At 38.5% G+C, this 25,508-nt stretch overlaps 3 protein-coding genes across 4 annotated transcripts in view; all 3 read left to right on the top strand.

The window, feature by feature from the left end:
- Positions 1-18,912, top strand: part of LOC141618645 (uncharacterized) — a 253,286-nt gene extending 234,374 nt beyond the window's left edge. The window contains exon 2 of the mRNA XM_074435737.1: positions 18,820-18,912. The gene's annotated coding sequence lies outside the window, so the exon portion shown is untranslated. The remainder of the gene's footprint in view (positions 1-18,819) is intronic.
- Positions 5,506-17,634, top strand: LOC141618630 (uncharacterized). 2 transcript variants are annotated; one of them, XM_074435723.1, is made up of 5 exons: positions 5,506-5,612; positions 6,223-6,714; positions 15,222-15,368; positions 16,177-16,601; positions 16,794-17,634. In XM_074435723.1, the coding sequence occupies exons 1-5, from the start codon at positions 5,585-5,587 to the stop codon at positions 17,385-17,387; spliced, it is 1,686 nt and encodes a 561-aa protein (XP_074291824.1). In that variant the 5' UTR covers positions 5,506-5,584; the 3' UTR covers positions 17,388-17,634. The 2 variants fall into 2 exon arrangements, with proteins under 2 accessions (XP_074291824.1, XP_074291825.1); XM_074435724.1 differs by having other exon boundaries at positions 5,514-5,612; positions 6,179-6,714.
- Positions 17,693-18,561, top strand: LOC141620862 (uncharacterized; the record flags this gene model as incomplete). The annotated part of the gene is made up of 1 exon (XM_074437621.1): positions 17,693-18,561. A coding segment is annotated over one exon (714 nt), but the record flags the coding sequence as incomplete, so codon positions are not given.
- Positions 18,913-25,508: the final 6,596 nt, after the last annotated feature.

Below are 25,508 nucleotides of genomic sequence, written 5' to 3'. Positions count from 1 at the left end.
TATTTCACTTCTCTTATTTTCTTTGCTGCCAGCAGGCTATCTACTTCCTGGTTGATCACCTTATTTCTCTCCGCTGCAAACTTTCTTCTTTTCTGCTGGACGGGCTTAAACTTTGGGTCCACACTAAGCTTATGTGTTATGATGGACGGATCTATTCCTGTCATGTTATCGTGTGACCATGCGAAACAATCCATGTTATCCTGTAGGAACTTGACTAGTTGCTGTCTTAAGCTTCATGTGCATCCTGCTCCAATGAGCACGGTTCGTTCTGGGTACAGCTTGTCCAGGTTGATTTGATCCAGCTCTTCTGCTAGAGGTTCGATGTATTCGTCCTGGATAGGCTGCTCCTATAATTGCTATGCGGGGGGTGGCAGTGCACTTGAGTGCCTTCTTATAGCAGCCTCTAGCTTCCTCCTGATCTCCTCTTATTGTTTCTACTCCCCATGTTGTGGGGAATTTTATGCACTGGTGGTATGTTGAGGGGACTGCTTTCATCTGGTGTAACCATGGTCTTCCCAAGATGACGTTGTAAGTAGAGGGGCCATCTATAACCAGGTATCTGACTTGCTTGTTAACTCCTCCCACATAGGTTGGGATGACTATCTCACCTAGCGAGCTAGCTGTTTCTCCACTGAAGCCTACTAGCGGAATAGTCTTCTTCTGTAAATCTTTCTCGTTGAATCCCATGTTTTCTATAGTTTTCAGGATGATTAAGTTGACCGAGCTTCCTGTATCCACCGGACCTTTCTAACCGTGCAATTGGCCACTGATAAGGTGATAATAAGTGCATCATGATGTTCTCGCTCATCGTATGTATCTCCTTCATTGAAGCTGACCGCTGGCAGATCACTGTGAGAAATTCTGCATGAATTGGCTGGTCTATCTCCTTTGGTCTCTGTAGCACGTCTCTTGGCTGCTGAATATGTCAGTCCGCTTAAGTCCGAGCCGCCTATTATCACGTTTATGACTTTGGTGCATGTGGGTGGGTCTGTCGGTTTGGCGGAGCCTACCTTATCTTGCTGCTTGCCCCTACGTGGTAATAAGTGGCTCAGCTTTCCTTGTTCGTACAGGCGCTTGATCTCTCTTCGTAATGTATAGCAATCCTCAGTGTTGTATCCAATATCACGATGGAACTCACACTTTTTCTTGCTGTCCTTCCTCCAGGCTTGCTCTCCTACTGGTGGATTGGGCCACCTGACTCCATCTCCCATCTCCCTGAGTGCCTTCAAGATTCCTCCGATTCCTGTGGTGAATCCGTATTCCGCCATAGTGGGGAGTAGCTGATTTTCTTCGATTCTGTTAACTCCCCTCTCATATGGCTTGTATCTCTCGTCCTTCTTGCTGGTGGTTTGCTTTCTTACTGATTTCTCCACGGCTGAGGTGCTAGAAATACTTGGTGTGCTCTGTAAGCTGGCTCTGGCTAGGATATCTTCCTCCAACCCGATTGCGGCAAATTTGCCTTCTCTGTCTTGCTTGAAGCTATGGCATGGATGCATGGTTAACTGCTTGTATAGGTCGGAGTCGTGGTGGAGGCCTCTTCTGAAGGCTTCTACTGCTGTTGAGACATCACATTCTCGTACTGCCACCTTCTCATTGTTGAATCTAGTATTGTATTCCCCAATGCTCTCTCCTGCCCCCTGGACGATTCTGTACAGGTCTCCTGCGTGCTTCTGTGGCTTTCTGCTTTGCTTGCGAATGCCGAGCAAATGCGTTCACCAATTCGGAAAAATGTAGATATCGACACATTGGGCGTGCTCACAAACCATCGAAGTCTTGGTCTGTTAGGGTGGACCCGAACCCTTTGCACATGCAAGCCTCCTTGACTTGCCCTATAGCTGTTACCGTCATCATTTTCTGTTTGTACTGGCTGATATGATCAAAGGGATCTGATGTGCCGTCGAAGAGAGGCATATTTGGATTTGTGAATCCCTTTGGCATGGCCGTGATAGATATGGCGTCCACGAATGGTGAGTCGGCGTAACTGTCTAGAGCTGCCTTCTCGAGTGGGGGTGGTAGCCCTGGGACCCTGCTCAGCATCTCCTTTAGCTCCAAGTACTGCTGATTGGTTATACTAGCTGAATCTAGGGTCCGCCTGTCAGCTGTCTGCATATTTCCTCCTGATTCGAGCTGTTGAAGGTTCTGATAGGTTCCGGCAGCCAGGGGGTTTGTAGTAACGACTGTCCCCTGCTGCCAGTTCACTTGCTGGTTTGACTCGGATCCTACTACAGGTGTCTGATCGATTGTTGCGGGACTGCTGACGAGAAGGCCACCTGTTTATGTCCCTATGCAGTTAGCTGGCTGCCAGCTATCTGGTGTGAGGTATCCTAACCCTCGTGGGGTTATTCTTCCATCTGACGATACTGTAGCCAAATCTAATCTTGTTATCGTTCAATTTGGTATCTGCACGCTTTGATGCTCCATGTGTCAGATCTACCAATGGAGATCTTCCTTCACCTGTTCTGCTTACTGGGGTGACAGACTGCTGCTTTAGGATATCAATCTGTGCCCAAAGCTCTCTGTCCCTCCTTCTTGCTTCAGTATCTGCTCTCCTTTGATCTTCTCTCATGTTTTCCATAGCTTTTTGAAGATTCTCTACGCCAGTGACTAAGATTTGTGTGGGACTAGGTGGCGGGGTGAGGCCTGAACTTGCTGCTCCCTTGTCTGATCTGGCCTGAGCTGCGACAGCATGAGTCTTAGGAGGTAACGAGGTTTTTGTTGTCGGTGTGATTCTTGAGGTGTGTCCGGGAGCCTGCGTGGCCATCCACTGTTGATGTCGGATTTTGGGTAGACGGTGGTGGTGGCGACGGATGCCTGCTCCCTGACACGGCTTCAGATGCTTGCTTTTCCATTGTATATCTAGAATATCAACGATTGACGACCACAATGCCCCACGGTGGGCGCCAAACTGTTTAGGTATTTTTACCCAAGTCGATTAATTAGGGTCAATGTAGTCTTACTCGTTGGTTGATTGTATGATTGTTCGTATGTTAACAGGTAAATAAAGTGCGTAAAGTAAATTGACACGTGAGTTTTGGTGACGCGGAAAACCCAATGTGGGAAACAACCGCGGGAGGGACGGTACCCTGCCAAGTATTGCACTATATGAATAGGAGGATGATTACAATAGTAACGTTATGCTAATCTTGCTGGCGCTAGGTATCAGACCTGCAAGATCTCAGGTGAGCGTATATTTGAGGATAATATGCCGTGGAATTTGATGTGAATGTGTAAGTGCGGATGTCTTGAATATAGTGTGTTGAATCCCTTCTTGATATGCTCCTTTGGCTATTTATAGGGTAAGAACCCTAGATATGTCCTACCTCGAATATGGAAAGGGAATACAATTTCCATAAGGACTCTTTCCAAATCCGGACTCCCTTGCCAATTCTCCCTGATCTCCCTAACTTCTCCCTGACACTTCTTTCCTTAATCCGGACACCTTCCATGATGGGCTCATAATCTTCCTTGAGCCCGTCTCTCCTTTCTCCAACTGCGGGCCTCCTTCCTCCTTATCACTTCTTCCATAGCCTTTACTTTATTAAGTGGGTCTTCTTCATTGTGCTATTTTTAGCCCAAACAGTAACCAAGCAAATCAGAAAAGAAAAATGGTAACCCTGAACTCTATTAATTACAATTAACGTGACCCTTAAATATAATTCCGTCAAATTGGGACGTTAAGTATCCTATGTGGCATAAATGACTTATGTGGGCTATGACTTGGCTCTTTATGTGTCTTCCCTCTTTCCTCTCTTTCCCATTAACACTGTCATCCAAACCCATCACTGCCACCACCCACCCATGTTACTTCTACTCGCCACCGCCGACCCGCCAAGACGATGGTATGTCGCCGGCGTTCCAACCCCACACGGTATGATCAGATCTAAATAGAAGACCTAACTCCTATGCAGGAATTTTAGTTTCGATAAATTGCACTATAACTTTGCGGGCAAGTGTTTGAATAAATTGCACTATAAATTCAAAGTACGAGCACAGTATAAAGCAAATCAACAAAAGTCCACACACACCCATATTACAAACTCAATAAAAATCAAAACTTTATGAAATACAACCCCATTGCAACCCAAAAAAACACCCAAAACTACTAAAGGTGAGAAAAAAAGATGAAAATTACCATAAACTCTAATAAATTTGCAGCGAAGATGAGTTTCCATGATTGAATTGATTAGAAAATATCAAAGGGTGGCGCAAAAACACGGAATTAGAAGTGGATTTGGAAAGTGCAAGTCTGTGAATGTTGAAAGGGAGAGACATTGAAGGTAAGAAATGGGGTTTAAGAGTAGTAAAAGGGGTAAATCGAGGAAGTGAATATGGGTATCATCAGATACCGTGCGGGGTTGGAACGCCGGCGAAAAGGTGTCGTCTTAGCGGGTCGGCGGTGGCGAGCAACAGTAAGATAGAGTGGTGGTGGCAGTGGTGGGGTTGGATGACAGTGGTAATGGGAAAGAGAGGAAAGAGGGAAGATACATAAGAGCCAAGTCATAGCCCATAAGCCATCTCATATGCCACATAGGATACTTAACGTCTCAATTTGACAAAATTATAGTTAAGGGTCACGTTAATTGCAAAAAACAGAGTTCAGGGTTACCATTTTTCTTTTCTAATTTGCAGGGTTACCATGTGGAATCTGAAAAAGTTCAGGGTCACCATATAGAATAACCCAAAAAAATATATAGAAAGGATGCAAAAAAAAAATTATAGAACACAAGACCTCTTATCATCTGGTAAGATGCAAAACCACTAAACTACTTACCTTATTCTAATTTTTACAAGTATTAAATTTTATTTAACTCTAATGGATCTCTTCTAGACTTTGGCCTTGTCATTTGTCAAACCAAACACCCTATAAGGCCGGCCCTGCAGGCCGTGTCACCGGGTCAAAACTCAGTCTTGGGGCCAGTTATAGATAAGGAGCATGAAATGTATGGAGAGCTTTCGATCACGTATAAAAGACAATTAAATTTTGCAAAGCGAGGTTCCAAAATGCTTGCTTATATGGACGAGTATATTGTTTTATTCCTTTATTTATCAAATATATATATATATGTGACTTAGAAATCAATCACATGTTAACCTATCATCTTCGGTACAGCTTGTAAGAAACTTAAGTCCACTATTTTCGGTACATACTCAAATTTGTGAAAATTATTAGTGATTTTCATATGTGGCCGGTATGTAACTTACAAGAGATAACAATATGCATGCATGGTATGATGTGAGCCCATTTTCTCTCCATTTTCTCAAAAGAAATGTAAAGGCAAGTATCTATTAATGGCTCGGATCGTATACTGACAATATCTAACGGTTCTAAATTTACGCATAAAAATAAAGGAAAATGAGGGTGAAAGAGGAAATTATTATTTAAGGAAATTGTGAGAGAAAATGGAGAGAAAAAAAATGAAGATGATTCATTTCCGTATAATGTATTGGAACAACCTCAGTCGACTCCATATATATATATATATATATATATATATATATATATATATATATAAGAGCACATTGTTGTTTTTAAATCCTATTAAGTTAGCCCAAGAATATATACTATCCTAATTAGCATATAACTATGGCGGCAAACAGTGATCTATTGGCTGGTGAGTTTCATCTCCGTCTGTCTTTTTCTTTTTTTTCCCTTTATTTGTAATGCTGCACCTGCATTTTGAATTTCATCTTATTGTACTCCGTATATTTAGGGGCGGATTTATAGGGGTGATGGGGGTGAACCCTCACCCCTATTAATCTTGAAAAACAAAAGATATATGTATAATTGTGTGCTTATATTTCAATTAACTTTAGTGGTTTAGTGGTAGAAATAGTCACCTAGTGATGCTTTTAAGAAGCGTAATAGAAATTTTAGAAACGACCTTAATTTGAGTAAAATTATATTAAACACTCTCATTCCATAAATCTTAGATTCGCCACTGCGTATATTAGTATGATGTACAAAAGAATGCATTCAACATTTTGTTATGAGCAAAAATGCTTTACTCGATTAATTAATACCTATTTTAATTAACAATTTGCCCTGCTTTAGTATGTAGTACACGGTCAGTATGTTGGTTATGAAAAATTCTAGGTTTTCTTACCTTAGCTTCACAAATATATCGTTGAAATCCATAAGATTTTTAATATCGCACTACTTTTGTTACCTTGGTGATAGAACATGAAGCTAATCATTCTAATAATAACGATGATATATGGTAGACTCAAGAAAGGACGACTACTTTAAATACGGCATAGGGTTGTACAAAGCAGCTCTGAGCGGGAATTGGGGAGCTGCGGCAAAGATTCATCGAGATAACCGAACCTGTTTCACCGAAAAAATCACAAAAAAAGGCGACACAGCGCTGCATATTGCGGCTGTGGCAGGGCACGCTGAATTTGTCTCGCAGCTAGTAACCTTGATGGTGACCTCAAGGTCAAGATATGTTTTACGTATGACAAATCACACCGGAAATACAGCACTTTGCTTTGCTGCAGTGTCGGGTGTGGTTGCAATTGCTAAAACCATGGTGGAAGCTCGTCGTGATTTGATACTGATTCGAAATAACTACGATCTGACTCCTCTCCTAATGGCTGCCATGTTCGGTCACCGAGACATGGTGAATTACCTCTTATCCAATACTCTTCCTGACGAACTCTCGTTGAAGGATCAGAGCTCTCTTTTCATTAGCACTATCAATACTGATCTCTATGGTAAGCCTCTCCCAACATCTGCATTCTTGTAAAGAAAGTAGTCAAGAAAGTCAACATAGTACTCACCATGGACTAGCAGTCCATGGGATTGTCCAGAAAAGAAGAAAGAGAGATGATGGTTGACAAAGGACATGCTAGTACTGCTAACACTTAGGACTTGTCCCTTCTTAATCAATGCACATAAATATTTTATGATTATTGTTCATGTAGCTGTGTGTATGCATATATACTCGTGTAGTTTGTAGTGATAATTCATCACAATAGTAACATCAAAATCTTCACAAAATATCTGTTTCAATCTCTTTGTTTCAACTCTTCAATGCAGTCTTCTAATGTCTTTATTGGCATTAAACTCAATATGGTATCAGAGTCTCAAAGGATGAGGAGACTGATAACCAATTGTAGTTGGGCATTAATGGTTGAAGTACAAATCTAGGCTATTTAAACTGGTCATTCGCTTGGTGAACTTCATTCATTCTCAAGCTTACCTTCATTTCTCTCTTCTTCCTTCTTCTGATTCATTTTGTCTCATTAACAAAAATGAGTTTTTATGAATCTCTCATTCCTTCCACAAATGCAATCATAGAAACTTCTGATCCTCTTTATCTTCATCCAGCTGAAAGTACACACCCCATAGTGGTGGATACTAAACTGTCTGGAATTGAAAATTATCATGAGTGGAAAAGGCAAATGAAAATTAACATTTGCACCAAGAGAAAACTTTGTCTGCTGACTGGTTTAGTGAAGAAACCCACCAACAATCTCTTGAGAGAAGCAGTTTGGGAAACCTGCAATAGCCTTCTGATATCCTGGATCCTGCACAATGTAGAACCACAGATCAAGAGATCTGTGATGTATGCTAAAACTGCAAAAGACATGTGGGATTATCTTCAAAGGCAGTTCTCTGTGAGCAATGAAGCCAGAAAATTCAGATTGAACAAGGAGCTTGATGATCTGGAGCAAGGAGACAAGACTGTCTGTGAGTATTTCACAGAACTCCTAATTCTTTGGCAGAACATTGAGCTGATGAATGATTGGACTCCCCTGAGTGAAATGACTCCTGAGATAGGGTCTTTCCTGGATGCTCAACACAAAAAACAGGAAGAAAGAAAACTTTTCAGTTTCTCAATAGCCTAAATTCCTTTTATGCTACCATGAGGAGCAATGTTCTCATGATGACTCCTCTCCCAACTGCTGAGGAGACAGCTGCTATCTTTCAACAAGAAGAAACACAAAGGAGAAATTGCAAGATCAGTGTGAAAGTTGAAGCTGGGAACTCTACTTTGTATGCTGTCAAGACTCCTCATGACACCAGATCTCTGTGCACTGCTTGCAGGAAGAAAGGGCATGTCAAAGACAAGTGCTGGAAAGTTGTAGGTTACCCACTGGTCATCCCATGGCCAAATATTTTCCAGCAAAGAATGAAGCTGCTGCTTCTACTTTCAGAAGTGCTTCTGATCAAGCAGGAACTGTATCCAAGGGATACAGAGCTGGAGAAGGCAAAGGAAAGTTTCAGAAATACCCCCACAAAGGAAAAATGGCAGCTACTGCTATGACTAATGAAGGGGTGCTGAGATGTCTGGAGTCATCACCATAACTACTGAGCAATTTGAGCAGCTGATGAGCAAACAAAAAGGAAAAGGCATGAGCCCTTATCCTGAAACTGAGGATGAAATGGAAGCCAACTTTGCAGGTATGGCTCTTTTCTCTTGCAGTCAGGTCAACAACAGATCCCATAAGTGGATCATTAACTCAGGAGCTTCTGATCATATGATCTCTGATCGAAGTCTCTAAGAAAATTGCAAAGAATTAAAAATAAAACCTAAAATTAACCTACCTAATGGCCTCTCTTCTCATGTCACTCACATTGGGACCTTCCAGCTGAATAATGGACTGAAATTAAATAGAGTCCTTTGTATTTCCTCATTTAAGCATAATCTCTTATTTGTGCAAAAGCTAATCCAAGATGAGCAATATGTTGTGATGTTTTATGAGCATGTGTGCGCCTTACAGGACTCTCATACCAAGAAGATTAGAGCTTTTGGGAAAGAAGACAAGGGAATCTACTATCTAGTTCATACAACTAGGTCTGTTCCATCTAGTCTAGGAAATGCTTCTATGGGGAAATCTGCCCCTAAATTATGTAATATTAAGTCTTATTTTGCTTCTGGTAGTGGCATGAATGATACAGAAGGCATTGTTTTCAACTCTTGTGATGCTTCTGAGGAATTATGTATGGATTTGCCAATTATTAATGAAAAAGATGATAATATTTGGCCCCTAAGGTTAGGACATGCTAGTAACCAGAAACTGAAACATATACCATGTGTTTCTCCCTCTCTTAACATAAATCATGACAGGGTCTGCATCACTTGTTCCATGGCCAAGCAAACCAAACTCCCATTTCCTATCAGAATGACTAAATCCCCACATATTTTTGATTTAGTCCATGTTGATGTCTGGGGACCTTACAGAAAAGAAACAAGACAAAAGTATAGATACTTCTTAACCTTGGTTAATGATCACTCTAGAGCCACTTGGGTTTATGTAATGAAACACAAATCTGAAGTACCTCCATTACTGGTGCAATTTTATCACTTTATTCATAATCAATTTGGAACTACTATCAAGGTTTTGAGGTCTGACAATGCTCTTGAAATTACTGAGGAAGACATTCAAAGGTTCTTGATCGCTAAAGGCATATGGCAGCAAACAAGTTGTGTGGATCGGCCTCAACAAAATGGGGTAGTTAAAAGGAAACACAGATATTTGTTAGAAATAAGCAGGGCACTAAGGTTTAGTGCAGGGTTACCTCTTTGTTTTTGGGGAGATTGTGTGCTAACAACACCTTTCATAATCAACAGGCTGCCTACTGAAGTCATTCAAAACAAGACTCCCTATGAAGTGTTATTTCAGAAAAATCCTGATTATCAAATGCTCAAAGTCTTTGGATGCCTAGCTATAGTCTACAATCCAAGCAGGGACAAAGACAAGTTTCAACCAAGGGGTATCCCCTGCATTTTCCTGGGCTACTCTCTGTCACATAAGGGCTATAGGGTATATGACATAGTCAAGAAACATGTCTTTGTCTCCAGAGATGTCAAGTTCTATGAAAAAGTGTTTCCTTGTAAAGTCAAGAACTTTGCCAAGTACTTACATTCATTGCAACCAGAGTTGCCTCACTTTGACAGCAGTGAAGTCTTTATGGATGAAGGTGCACATAGGCCACCCAGTGCCCTCTCATGCACCTATTGAACACAGAACTGATTTACACTCATCTCCTTCTACAAAGACTGAGGAACCTGTTATCAGGCCCCATAGAGACAGAAGAGCTCCTGCATGGGTCAATGACTTTGTTGTGGATAACTCTATTATGGCACCTATCGACATTGCAAATGTGGCACAACTCCATTTACCCTTGGCGTCTGCAAAAATCTTTGCTGGTCATGCTACTGTGCTCTCAACTGACCCTATCCATTTCAATGAGGCAATTCAGGATGAGAAGTGGGTTCATGCCATAAATCTGGAGATTCAGGCTCTGCATAACAATTGTACTTGGGTGCTCACAGATCTCCCTAAGGGCAGACAAGCCATAGGATGCAAATGGATTTATAAAACTAAATACAATCCTGATGGTTCCCTTGACAAACACAAAGCTCGTCTAGTTATACATGGTTTCAGATAAAGGTATGGACTTGACTATGATGAAACATTTGCTCCTGTTGCAAAGATGCCCACTGTCAGGGCACTTTTTGCTGTGATCTCCATCAAGAATTGGGCTACTTGCCAGATGGATGTCTCTAATGCTTTTCTACATGGGGATCTGGAGGAAGATGTTTACATGAAGTTGCCTCCTGGTTACTGCAATGGTCAGATCACTTTACCAGGTCAGAGGGAGTGTGCTTCTAAGTACTCTGGTAAAGTCTGTAAACCCCTTAAGTCTCTCGATGGACTCAGGCAAGCCCCCAGTCAATGGTTCTCTAAGTTATCTCGGGTTCAGTTGGAGTGCAATTTCAGGCAGTCACAAGCTGACCATTATTCTCTCTTTATCAAACAACACCATGGAAAAAAAACTGTGGTTCTGGTCTATGTGGATGACATGGTCGCACTAGAGATGATTTAAATGAAATTGATGAGTTAAAGGCTCAATTAAATGCCTCATTTCTTATGAAAGACTTGGGGGAACTAAGTTACTTTTTAGGGCTTGAGATTGAGCGAAGCAGTGCTGGTATTTTTATTTCACAAAGGAAATACACCATGGACTTATTAGCCACCTTTGGTATGCATAAATCCAAAACCTTGAGACTTCCAATGAATCCAGTTCTCAAACTGGAACCTGACAAAGACACCCCTTTACCTCAACCACATATCTACAAAAAATTGGTGGGTAAACTGATATATCTCACCATCTCCAGGCCTGATATTGCTTTTTCTGTGCAAATGCTGAGTCAGTTCTTACAAAGCCCAACTTCTGACCATATGCAAGCAGCTAGAAGAGTTCTCAAGTATCTGAAGTCTGCTCCTGGTCAAGGCATCATCTTTGCTAGTTCCTCTACAGCAGAACTCACAGCCTACTCTGATTCTGACTGGGCCTCATGTGCCTTTAGAAGGAGGTCCACCACTGGATATTGTGTTCTTCTTGGTCAGTCTCCTATTTCCTGGAAATCCAAGAAGCAATCTGTTGTCTCAAGATCTTCAGCAGAAGCAGAGTATAGAGCCATGGCTATGACAACTTGTGAGGTTACTTGGTTATTTCATCTCCTGCGAGATTTGGGTCTCACTTCCCTTGGACCTGCCCATCTGAAGTGTGACAATCAAGCAGCCCTGACTATTGCTGCTAATCCAGTGTACCATGAAAGGACCAAACATATTGAGGTAGATTGTCATTTCATAAGAGAAAAAATTCAGCAAGGCTTGCTCACTACCTCATATGTCAATACTAAGGAACAAGTTGCAGACATTCTCACAAAGTCTTGTCCTATTGCTCAGCATCTCCACCTTATGTCCAAAATAGGAGTGTCAACTAGTCTCCACTCACATCTTGTGGGGGAGTGTAAAGTAGTCAAGAAAGCCAACATAGTACTCACCATGGACCAGGAGTCCATGGAATTGTCCAGAAAAGAAGAAAGAAAGATGGTGGTTGACAGAGGACATGCTAGTACTGCTCACTTAGGACTTGTCCCTTCTTAATCAATGCACATACATATTTTATGGTTATTGTCCATGTAGCTGTGTATATGCATATATACTCGTGTAGTTTGCAGTGATAATTCATCACAATAATAACAACAAAAATTTCACAAAATATCTGCTTCAATTAATATATTTCAACTCTTCAATGCAGTCTTTTAATGTCTTTATTGGCATTAAGCTCAATATTTCTAATTAGCCATTGTACAATATGCTTCAATTAACGGTCGTCCTCAGGATTAACATATCGTCGTTGGTCTTAATGTGTACCCAATAAGGCCAGATGAAATATCTCACTTGCTTACCCAAATAGCAAAAGTACACGAGCCTTTTAAATAGATTTTTTTTTTGGAAAACTAAGGTTATTTGACAAATTAATTGGCTTTATAGGGTTTGTTTCAAAGTACTTAAGATTAATGGGTCAACATTATCAATTTTATTTTATTTTCCTGTTAGCTAAAGCCGCTGTCTATATTAGCGATTTCAAGGGTTAAGGAAAATAACAAAAGTTACCGCAACTACTTGTACACATTAAAAGAGTGAAGCTGTTTGGGAACCTTGTCAGTTTTGCTGGGTTACATATTTTGCCATAATTCCAGCTATTTTTGCCCAATTAGGCAATTACCAAAGACTAAAGCGGCTGACTAATTTGTACTCCTAAGTATTATAAATGTTGCAGCTTTAGGGATTTATAGAAATAAAGTAAAGTCGTGAGTTTAGTTAGCAACTTTAGCTAAAAACATGAAAAATAAAAAAAATGATGATGCGGACTCATTTGCTTTAAATAGTTTGAAACCAATCCCATAAAACAAATTAATTTGTCAAATAACCTTAGTTTGCCAAAAAAAATTCTTTTAAATAAACCTTTTATATTGTGGTAGAAGCTAGGTAGCACGGACACTTCTCCTAATCAGCCGTCCCGTGTCGGACACCGACACTCCTCGGACACACGCCGAAACGTGTCGGGCACCTATAAAGCCGTGTCTAACTTTCTACATTTATTCGGGCACGTGTCCGGCGCGTGTTCATGGTCTTTGGGCCGTGTCCGACTCGTGTCCATAACATTTGGACATCATTTTGGGTGAATGATGTTCTTTAAACGAGAAATGAGCTGTCGAAAGAGATTAATTAGAAGATGCGTTTGGATGTTAAACGAAAATGAGTTATAATCAAGGGCAAGTTTTACCTTCACTTATTTAAATTTAATATCAAATACTTTTATAAAAATAAAATCGAACATTTATAATTATAAAATATATATTTTATTAAATTTAAATAACATGTCCCGTGTCCTAAATTTTATGGGATGCCGTGTCACGTGTCCGTGTCGTTTCCGTATCCATGTCCGTTTTGGTGCAACCTAGGGTAGAAGTAGCTTAGAACAACTAAGACATTATTTCAAAGCAATCAAAGGAGAGTATAAATGATTGAAAACTTCTCACATGTGTTAGAGAAGTAAAGGACGTGATTGTGGTAATCTCTTTTAATCACATTTTAACTGAAAAAGACGTTGTCTATATATTTAGGAGAAGTCACGGGGAGATATGACGTTTAGTCATATATCACCCAGGGTGGAACAAGGAATGAGATAGTATAACTTAGGCTAAATCTTAAAAGGTATCAAAATTGTATAGAGTAGTTCGAAAAAAAATTGGAGTCTCGTTACCTCCTTTTTTATATCAACATTTAAAATCACACAATTTTTTGTTTGATCTTGAACAACAAATTAAAACGGTTAAGCGAATGGATGGGACAAAAATCTGATTGTTTAGGGAATGATAAAACTCTTATTTCATCTACTTATAAAAGTTAGTATTGACCAAGAAAACAAGAAACTTTTTGATTGACATGTAATACATTAAAATTTAGGGTGAATTGATAAAAACACCCTTTATATACCAAAATTTCAAAATTACACCTGTTTTTCTTACAAAACTACACCCATAAATTACTATTTCCTTAAAATTTGATACCCATTTAATTATCTGGACAAACAAATTATAAACTGACCGTTTTACCCCTGACTTATAGCACCTTATCATTTACCCCTTTCATTTTACAGTTTCATTGCTCACGGTCCCCAAACTAAAACAAGGTTAAATCCCTAAATTTTCCCCTAAATTAATTTAGTCTCTTCCATCTTAAATCAACCAAAATCAACAAGGAGCTCCGATTATGCACAATCTCTACTTTTTACGGATGAAATTGAGGTATTTTTCTCTATTCCTTAATTGCATCATGCTTTCATATCTCCCTCTGAAAATTTGAATGGTAACTTTACCAATTCAATTGCTGGTTTTCATGCGTATAGTTTGAAAATTAAATGGTATTGGACTATTGGTCTCCAAATTAGTGAAGAACAATGAGAGAGAAGGATAGAAGTGTGAAAAAAGAAACAAATGAGTGAATATATAATAGGGAATAGGTTAGAGATTTAAATGAAGGGTATAACAGGAAAATTATGTTAAAATTTACAGGAATCTTACACTATTCCACCAGGAAATTCTTTCTTTGCCGCGAGAGTAAGCATGAGTATCAAATTTTAAGAAAATGATAGTTCATGGGTGTAATTTTGTAAAAAAAGAAAAAAGAACATAAAAGGGTATAATTTTGAAATTTTAATACACAAAGAGGTGTTTTTATCAAATTCACCCTAAAATTTATTCTACTTCTATTATTTGTATGTTACTAGGGCTACAGCCTACAAGGCTACAACCTACATAGCCAATAGCTAAATCCGCCCTTGATCTGAAACCAGAAGGAAAATGCTAAAAGTTTAAGCAAGTAATAAACTTTGAAACTTAATCTCCGGCATTAGTTGCATCTCATAAAATGAACTCCATCTTGCAATGGTAGACTAAGTCAAGGGATAGCTAAAGAACAACACAAAATTTCATTATAGACGGCAAATATTCGTCTATAACTAAAGACGGGTCAAGTAACATACCACATTACGCATAAGACAAACAACAACTTGCGTGGTGGGGTCCAAAAATGTCACCACTTTAAGGGTATTTGACCCGTCTCTTGCTATAGATGGATATATCCGTCTATAGCAAGACTTGCTGGAACAACAAACATTAATGTTGGATTTTTTTTTTCTTTGTAGAATCATATGTAGGCAATGTAGGAGCCGCTAGCTTTTTTTTTTTTTTGAAAGCTAACCATCTGTAGTAGATGAGTTGGTAATTGCTAGCTTTGATATGTACTGGCCGGATAAACCCCTGAATATACGTACAATTATATGTAAAATTTTCTTTATTATATTATTGTCAATCTTAATTGTAAATTTTGACTCGGCCATGTACTACATGCAGATATAGCACTAGTTATCATAAGAAGATATCCAAATCTGGCCACCGTTCGTGATGATGAAACAGAAGAGACCCCTCTTCATGTTCTAGCTAAAAAGTCCCAGAAATGCGACGATTCTCAAGGCCTTTGGAGTAGATTCTTCAGAAAATGTTAGTTGTTAATTAATGTGTTTTAAACTTTGAATAATAAAGAAAACATGATTTCATAATTTCCAATTGTCCATATAGTCATTATAAGCCGCTTCTCTAATATCTAAAACTCTAAGGGTGTGTTTGGATTGAGAGATTTGAAGGGAAAGTAAGGGGAGGGAATTGGAAGGATGGGAAATCCATTGTTTGGTTAGCAAAATGAAGGTAGAGGGATTTGGAGGGGAGGAAAAATGGATCCCTCCATTTCCCTTCTACAAGGCAAATTATTTCCCCACCAACATTGGCAAGATTTGGAGGGAAAATCATCTCCTCCATTCTCCCTCCCCTCCCCTCCCCTTCCCTTCCTTTCTCTTCCCTCCTCCTCCCTCCCCTTCTTTTCCCTCCTTTTTTTCTATCCAAACAAGGCCTAAGGGTGTGTTTAGATAGCAAAAATGGAGGGAAAGGAAGGGGAGAGGGAAGGAAAAGGGAGAGAAGGGAAAGGGAGAGGGAATGAAGTGTGAGTGTTTGGATACAATTTTACTCCAAATATTGCCTATTATGGAGAGATTTTGATTAGTCTTGGAAGAGGGAAATTGGATCCCTCCAAATCTCTCCTCCTCCATTTCCCTCCACCCTCATTTGCTATCCAAATGAGAGATTTTAAATCCGTAGTTCACCTCCCTTTCTTTTTCCTCCAAATCACTCAATCCAAACACACCCTAATTTTATCGATTTCCCAGAAGTCAATGTTTTCTGTTGGAGGGAGTATTAGATATCGGAGAAGCGGGGTTTGACTCTCAGGCTTATGATTTTGATCGTGTATTGTCAGGCAAGGAAGAAAAGGAATTAGAGATGAAACTAGAGGTGGTAAAAGCGCTGTTGGAAATAGTGTTGAAGGAAGACCAAGAATCCCAATCAAGGCTGATGACACATCCATGGCGATTACTGTTCAAAGCAGTTGAAGTGGGTAATGTTGAGTTTGTCACCACTCTCGTCAGCCGGTATCCTGATTTGATCTGGAAGTTGGATGACAAAAACCGAAGCATATTTCATGTTGCCGTCCAATTCCGGCGTGAATCTATCTTTAGGCTGATATTTGAGATAGGTGCTATCAAGGATTTGCTGGTTACTTATGTCGATGAGGAGACGAGTGTTAACATTCTTCATTTGGCTGCCCTTATACCATCTTCTGATAGACTCAATTGCGTTTCTGGTGCCGCGTTGCAGATGCAGCGGGAAATTTTATGGTTTAAGGTGTTTCCTCTGCTGATGATATAAAACTAACCCGACTCCATAAGTCTGATATTACAAGCTAGACTCAACTAGAACAGCCACAGTATTACAGTCGCCCTATTAACGACGCACCTAAAGCTGATAATAACATGACCTTAATAGACCAACATTATATTATCCACTATTTTTACCTATGTTATTTGGATGAAACAGGTTGTTGAAGATATTGTTCAACCACAACTTGCGGAATCAAAAAATAAAGATGGGTTGACTGCTAAGGATGTATTTACAGAACAGCATAAAGACTTACTAAAAGAAGGGGAAGAATGGCTGAGAAAAACAGCAGGTTCTTGTAGCGTTGTCGCCACTCTTATAGTTGGTGTAGCATTTGGAGCTGCGTTAAAGAGTCCGGCAAACCAAGGCGTGTTGTTTCGGATTTTCTTAATCTCAGACTCGTTGTCATTAATCTTCTCGACTGCTTCCGTTTTGATGTTTCTATCGATCCTGACATCGAGGTATGCTGAAAAAAAATTCCTTCAGTCTTTGCCCCAGAAACTAATGGCAGGTCTCACATTGCTCTTCATTTCGATATTTACAATGATGGTTGCCTTCATTGCTACCTTTCAAATCGTATTCAATCATCGCTATGCTTGGATTGCAACTTCCCTCTTATCATGCATTCCCATTTTGCTATTTGGATTGCAAGAATTCCCTTTATTATTCGAGGTCCTTCGATCCACCATTGATTGCAAGTTCATATTCAAGCCACGAAATCAACTCTTTCCCCTCGTCACCTCGGCTCCTTAACTAAACTTCCTTGTAACAAGAGTTTTCATGATTCCGGTGGAGCAAGGGTCATTCTAGCAGGGCTTGTAGGGGAAACTGCACTCTGCAGTGCATCCCCTATGTTACATGGTTACATATATTCTTTAATGTAATATAAATATGGAGTAAACAATACTGTATCATTATGGTTCAATTGTTGAATGGTTAGCTTGATGAAATTCATTCATTTAAGAGGCACATGAATTTAATTCCCGGAATGCTCAAACACTACTACATGGCAACTCTCTCGTACGGATACAGATGAACGAAGGATTTGTTGAAACCGCTTTCTCCCCGCCTTCTGCCACCGCTTTCTCTATCATTTCCTCCACCTCATCACCGCTTTATCACAACAATGTCGCAAAACCCTAAAAACCCTAATTTTTAATTCATTTCCAACCCCTCAATCTCTATGCGATTGGTTGAAACCCAGATTACCATCTGATTCTTTCTCAACTTGGGGAATTTCACCAGGTACTAAGAACATTCATAACCTTTGGCTTGAGCTTTCCGATGGCGAAACCTCGTTAATCGACGCAATTCCCCCAATTCGTAATCTCGAGGTTGTTTGCGTTAGGGTTCGTAGAATTGGGGATAGTAATTTGATTTTGATAGAATCACATCAGGAATTATCCGATGGATCGATTAGGAAAAGGGGTAGACCGTTATCGGAGAAATTGAAGTCCGGTGAGGATGTCGAATCTGGTGCTAAACGGGCGATTACGGAAGAATTAGGGTTAGCGATTGATGATGGTGTGAAAATTGTGATGGATTCTTATGAAAGGAAGGTTGATGAGAGGGTTTCGTTATCGTACCCGGGTTTGCCTGCTTGTTATGTGTTGCATTATGTGGATGCTTTTGTAGAAGGGTTGCCTGAGGGCGAGTTTTCGACCGAGGAAGGGGAGGAGTATGGGGTGGAATGTGATGATCAAGGGGTCGCTACCGAGGCGGTTAAGGTTGTAAGGCATTTTTGGAAGTGGGTTCCTGAGGATACTGTGTAATGTGGCTTGATAATTCTGATTTCTTACAATTTTGATGTTGGTTGATATTTGTAAATAGCAATTGTCTGTAATTTGGAGATTGAATACTTACTGTAAATTAATAAAGGATACAAAATTGTAGATCAAAGCGATTTATTTTACTCTTGGCCATTGGTAAATCCTGGTTATTGTTCTCTGCTATGCATATTTGTGCTCACAAATGCTCGCAAATGTTGAATGTTACGATAGTTAGTCTATTGTAAGACGGTTTTGCACAAATATTGTATGTAACGGATATAACTACCAAGAAATTATGATCTATTAACCCGTTTTACAGTACACTTATGTAGTTACGTTAGACAGCTTTTATACAAGTATTTGTGATGCGGTACTGGTATCGCAACTTTACACTGACATATACTTGTATATAGCAGGAGCTTCTTGTTGTGGATACTGGATAGTAATAGACTCTCCTGATTTGGAAAGTGATGAATAAAGTACCCTTCTAACCCTTTATCGAGGAAGGTTAGAGTTCAAAAACTCTGAACTTGAGCAACCTGTTTTCGGGAATCAAGTGCAGAGGTGTTGTTTGAGATTCAGATAAATGACGGGCGTGAATTTAAAGATATGAAGCTAAACCTTTGAACTCGATAGTAAATGTCAGCAACTAGTTTGAGGGCTAAAATGTAATTAAGGCAACATGAGTCGCTCAGTGCTCCAACACGACAATTGAAGCAACTCTCTTGTATGGCTATAGATAAACGGAGGATTAGGATCAACAAACGGCTCTGTTCTCTCTGCGGTATAAAGGATTTGCGTACATAAGGTCAATGAATGACGATTCCCTACCAACAACTGACAGCTCCAATGCAAAATCTATTACCAACCTCAATCCGACTTTGTTGTTTTTATTGCTCAAAGTATGTAAATCATCATGATCCTTAAACTCCCATGCTTTAGATATGATTGATTGATATGTATGCGTAATTGATGTATACTGATGGCCACTTTTAGGCACATACAAACCTAAGAGTAGTCGGAAATCGTAAACAAATGTATATATAGAGTAAATGGACAAGTAAAGGGTTAGGAAGTTAGATTTAGTTGTCTGAGGGACGGTCTGAGAGTGTGAGACATATTACTTTGTTTGGATTGAAGAAAATGGAGGGAAATGAAGTGGAGAGAAAGGGAGTTTACACTCTGAAGTACCGTTAATGGATAACTTAATGCTTTAAGGCTGTAGGCTATTTGTTATTTCTAGATTCTTGGAAAACTGCTTGTGTCGATACTGAATTGACTGATTCGAATTATCTCCTTGGTGGCTGACTTCCGTTTACCTGAGAATAGTCGCCAACTTTCATGGCCATAAATTTTAGTTGTAAACGAAAATCAATAGATACTTTGAATAAGCGGACAGGTTCCGACTTTCTGTCAATGTTGATTACATTATTTTTAATCTGTGCTCTATAAGCATACTGTTTCTGTCAATGTTGATTACATTATTTTTAATCTGTGCTCTATAAGCATACTGTTTCTGTCAATGTTGATTACATTATTTTTAATCTGTGCTCTATAAGCATACTGTTTCTGTCAATGTTGATTACATTATTTTTAAACTAACATAATGTCATCATCGCCTTATAATTTACTTTCAATTGGATTATGTACCTTCTCTGATGGATTTTCTGGATTTCTGAACCACCGGCTGTGAATGGTAATTCTATAAGCATGCATTTTGCTTTTAGTTGCCAGCAGGTTTAAGTCCAAAAAACAACCTAAGAAATCATCTGCAGTAGCTTCCCAGTCTGTTGTAGTGAATGCTACCGAGGAGCAGCCGTCGACATTAGATGATATTGTCAAACACAAACAAGTTCATCCGTGATAAAAACTAAAGATACTGCTGGTTTCTCAGCTACAGATAAATGGCTTGTTGGTAATAAGATATTATAAGTACCAGAGCATGAGTTATTATCTAACAAACCACAAAATCTTTAACTAACTTGTAACAGAATAACTACTTTTCCCGCCATCAACATATTATAAGTACCATCAGGCATCACCTTCTTACCTATCATAATAGAACAACCCCTTCTGTTATTTCTACTTCAATCTCTTTCATTTCCATCCTGTCGAATTCCGACAACTAACAAGAACACCCATCACCTCTTCTTGTCGAATTCCGTCTTCTTTACCTATCATAATAGAACTCCCACCCTAACCTTTTCGGTTTTCTTGCTAATTCTCGAACTCCCACTTTAACGTTTCGGTTTTCTTGCTAATTCTCGAACCAGTATGGCCCTGTTCTTTTGGACTGAAATTGTCTGAACTGAACTTAACTTAACTTAATGAAACTGAACTGAACTGAACTTAATAGAACTGAACTGAACAGAAATAAAAATAAAAAGATAATAATAATGATGATGATGATGATGATGATGATGATGATATTGATGATGATGATGATGATGATTGGTGATGATAATAATAATAATAATGATGATGTTGATAATCATAATCATAATAATAATAATAATAATAATAATAATAATAATATAATATTATTCATTATTATTATTAACAATAAAATATCAATAAAATATAATAATAATCTAATAATTAATATAAAAAATAAAATAGTAATATAATAATAAATATAATAATAATAATAATAATAATAATATATTAGTAATGTAAATAATATTATTAATAATAATATAATATATTAAATAATATAATATATTAATAATAATACCTAAAAAACAAATATGATAAGTATAATATAAATATTATAAATAATAATAATAATAATAATAATAAATGTTAATACCCTAATATTGCTATTAATCATAATAATATAATACTCTCTCCATTTTTTATTATATGTCGTTCTACAGGAAATCACATAGATTAAGAAATGCAATAATTCCACCTCTTTCCTCTTTTTCATCTACTTTTTTGCCATGTGTCATTATTTCTTTCTATTAGAGTTTTGCTATTATTATTGTTGTTATTGGGAACCGTTGTGTACCCTTCACTAAGGTCCTCCTATTGGGTAAAACAAAGAGAATTTAATTAATATCATTTGGGAAATGAACAAGTCTCAAAATGAATAGCTAGGACGACATGTATAAAGCAAAAACCAAAATTTGCTAGAACGACAAATAAACAATAATGGAGGGAGTAATAAATAAATATAATAAATATTAAAAATATATTTTAATAAAATAGTAAATAAATTAATATAATAATAATGATAACAATAAGAATATAAAATAAGAATAATAATATTAATGTTGAAATAAAATACTCAATCAAATCAATCAATCGATCGATCGATCGATCTGATTCAATCCGAATCAATCAATCAATGTAATGGAGCCGAATCAATCAATCGAACTTAATAGAGCCGAATCAATCAACTTATTAGAACTGAAATTAAGTCCAACAGAACAGGGCATATGTCTAATACTTCCAGCAGGGATGAAGGTACATACTTTTTCATTTCCGATTTCTGTCGATTAAATATCTAAGGTTTTTCGTTATTATTTTGTTTCTAAAAACTTAATTAACCGAAATTTGTGATTGTATGATTATTGTTTAATGTTCTTTTCGTTAGTTGTTTTTAATAAAAAGGTAGAATTTCAGGCCAAGAAAGTCAGGAATACCAACCAATATGGCAGTATACATGAACTCCAATTCTATGTTTGTTCTATTGTAATTAGTTAGTTTTCTACTCCTAGTAATTGATAAGATCTCGTATATGGTATGAATGTTAATACAATCTTCATTCTCCAAACTATAATATTTGTTACAGTTATTTCTTCACCATTTCTTGTACCATTTGCTTAAGGTTTTATATACTTAAAGCAGAAAATGAGGCCGCGTTTGACACTTATGACGCATGGTCAAGAAACTGGACCCTCACTTTGGCTATGGGGGCCTTCTTCATCAGCAGTATGGTTGGTGTATATACTATTGTCGGCTCTTTATCACCCAAACGACCTCGAGTTCTGATCGGGATTGTTTCTGTGATTGGGCTGCACTTTCTGGTGTATGTCGCCTTCAAAGTTCTGAAGTACTTACGGCCTTGGCCTCTTGAAAAGGGCATGAACCGTGGACGAGATGCTGCACTATTGCCTTGTGCTTAGTCGGTTACTTTCTGGCTTCACTTCTGGCCGTGAAGACATACGTAGATCCGACAATGGTGGGAAGTTCTGAATCAAATAAGATACTAATGTTCATAATTTTTGTGCCTCTCTTACATCTCCTACTAGCTACAATTCATCTAATTGTTTGTAGCGTACACCCGCGCTAGGTGTCCTTTAATTCTGCAACACGCCTTGGATTACATTGTTGGAAGTATTGCTTAGTTTTGCTTCAAATTAAAAGAATCCCACATTGATAAAATATGTTAGAGTATTATAGTTTATAAGTGATCATTTGTATTGGACTACTAGATATGTAGTGATAAAGGGACCGTACCACCACACAAGCGTGCACGCGGACGCCATGCCACGCCACGCCACGCCGGGCTCGGGCTCTGGGCTCTGGTATCACACTATTCTCTATTCTCTCAATCTGTCTCCAAACTCTACACTCTCTTTCCATAGATGATTTTTGGCAACGTTCTGTTACTAGTCCTCAATCTGAGTCTTTGTCGTACACCTTAGACTCGGACGTCGTGTAATCCTGGAGATTGGTTGCCAAGAGGCCGTGTGTATCGAGCGGGGCAAATTCAACTTTAGGGCAGTGATTTTTATCACGCCACGACTTTTATCTTTGCCGGTTCTATAAGTTTTAACCGTTCATTGTTTTCTTAATAGCTATACCGCTTACAGTCTAAAGTTGAATTTTTTGAAAATGTCAAAATTGGATTTACTTGATGGTAAAAACTATAGGATTTGGTCCGAAAAACTTGATTTTCTATTAAGCTAGTTAAAGATAGATTATACTTTAACCGAAGCTGAAGCACCAGAAAACAGTGAACGGGATTTTCTAAAACTTGTCGTGGCATTTTACTACACTATATGACCGAACCTTTATTTTTAATCTATAGCAAGATTGAAACTGCTAAAGACATCTGGGACGCTCTTAAAACTAAATACGGAACGGATGATTTTGGCACTAAAAAATATGCTTGCAATAGATGGTTAAATTTTCGTATAACTGATGAAAAACCCGTGTTAGATCAAGTTCATGAGTATGAGACTTTATGTGCTGATATTATCGCGGAGGGTATGAAAATATGTGAAACTTTTCAAGCTAATTGTCTACTCGAGAAACTTTCTTTATCTTGGCAGAATTATGTGCACTCCATGAAACACAAACAAAAGGATTTCACTCTTCTTGAGTTAGTGTCACATATCAAGATCGAAGAGCAAAATCGAATCCAGTTAAGATATAAACAAGTTGATCATTTCTCTTCCAATGCCAATCTCGTTGAGACAAAAAATCGCAACAAGGGTCCTAGACGTAATAACAACAACAACCATGCACAACAACAAGGGACCAAACCAGATTCACGGAGTGAAAAACAAACAAATTTCAAACCCAAAAGGCCGTTCAAAGGAGAATGTTTCACTAGTGGTGAAACGAGTCATTCAGCAAAATACTGACCGCAAGGATCCCATGGAAAGTCAAGAAACACGCATCAAGCTCATCTCACCGAAACAGATGAAGTAATTGCCACCGTTGCATCCGAGGTAAATCTGGTAAGCAACATCACAGAATGGGTTTTGGATACCGGAGCTATGAGTCACATATGTTGTGACAAAGAAACGTTCAATGAATATGTGCCAGAAACTAACAGACAATGCGTGTTCTTGGGCAATTCTAGCACTACACGCGTTATTGGTAAGGGAAAGGTACAACTGAAGCTAAATTCCGGTAAAATTCTCGAACTTAATAATGTTCTTCGTGTTCCAGAAATTCGTAGGAACCTTATTTCAGGGTCTCTACTTAACAAAGCCGGTATAAAACTCATTTTTGAATCCGACAAACTTGTACTTACTAGAAACAATAATTTTGTTGGAAAAGGTTTTTGTAATGGCGGGCTTTTTGTGCTCGATGTGGTGACTATTAATAAAAACTCCACCGCTTCCGTTTATCTCGTTGAGTCTATTACTTTATGGCATGCTAGATTAGGTCATATAAATGTTGATTATGTTAAAAAATTGAAACATCTTGACCTTATACATGGCTTTAGTAATACGGCTTTTGACAAATGTGACATATATGTAGAGGCTAAACATTCTAGGACACCGTTTAATAAACAAGTCCATTGTGCCTCGACTCTTCTTGAATTAATCCATTCGGACTTGGGAGATTTCAGAAACACAATGAGCCGAGGAGGTAAGCGTTATTATATCACTTTTGTAGATGATTTCTCTAGATATACGAAAGTGTATTTGTTAAGTACAAAAGATGAAGCCGAGCAAAAATTCATAATCTATAAAGCTGAAGTTGAGAATCAATTAGACCTTAAAATCAAACGTGTTAGGTATGATAGGGGCGGTGAGTATGAGAGTTATCCACTTAAAAAATATTGTGAAGAAAATGGCATTATCCATGAGATCACCGCCCCATTCACACCTCAACAAAACGGAATAGCCGAAAGGAAAAATCGATCTTTGAAAGACATGATGAATGCTATGCTTATTAGTTCTGGTATGGCTACTAACATATGGGGCGAGGCCATTCTTTCTGCTTGTTTTGTACTTAACAGAGTTCCACAAAAAAATTTGGAAACAACTCCTTATGAGCTCTGGAAAGGCCACAAGCCTAATCTTAACTACCTCAAAGTGTGGGGGTGCTTGGGAAAAATTGGAATACCTGCATGTCAAAGAAGCAAAATTGGACCAAAAACAATCGACGATATATTCATTGGTTACGCTTCTAACAACGCGGCCTACATGTTTATTTTAAAGGATGGTTCAGGTTTTGGTTCTATTAAAGAATCTAGAGATGTTGTATATGTTGAGAATATTTTTCCGATGAAAACTAACCTTGAACCTCGTTTACCACTTGTTTCCAATAATCATGATAATGCTTCTACTAGTACAGTAACTAATGCAGATGCAGTGACTGAACCTAGAAGAAGCAAGAGGGCTAGAATAGCAAAAGA

This window comes from Silene latifolia, chromosome X (genome assembly GCF_048544455.1).
Source record: "Silene latifolia isolate original U9 population chromosome X, ASM4854445v1, whole genome shotgun sequence".
Classification (NCBI taxonomy): Eukaryota; Viridiplantae; Streptophyta; class Magnoliopsida; order Caryophyllales; family Caryophyllaceae; genus Silene; species Silene latifolia.
Note: the sequence above shows the minus strand (reverse complement) of the source record. Positions and strands in the feature narration are given on the sequence as shown.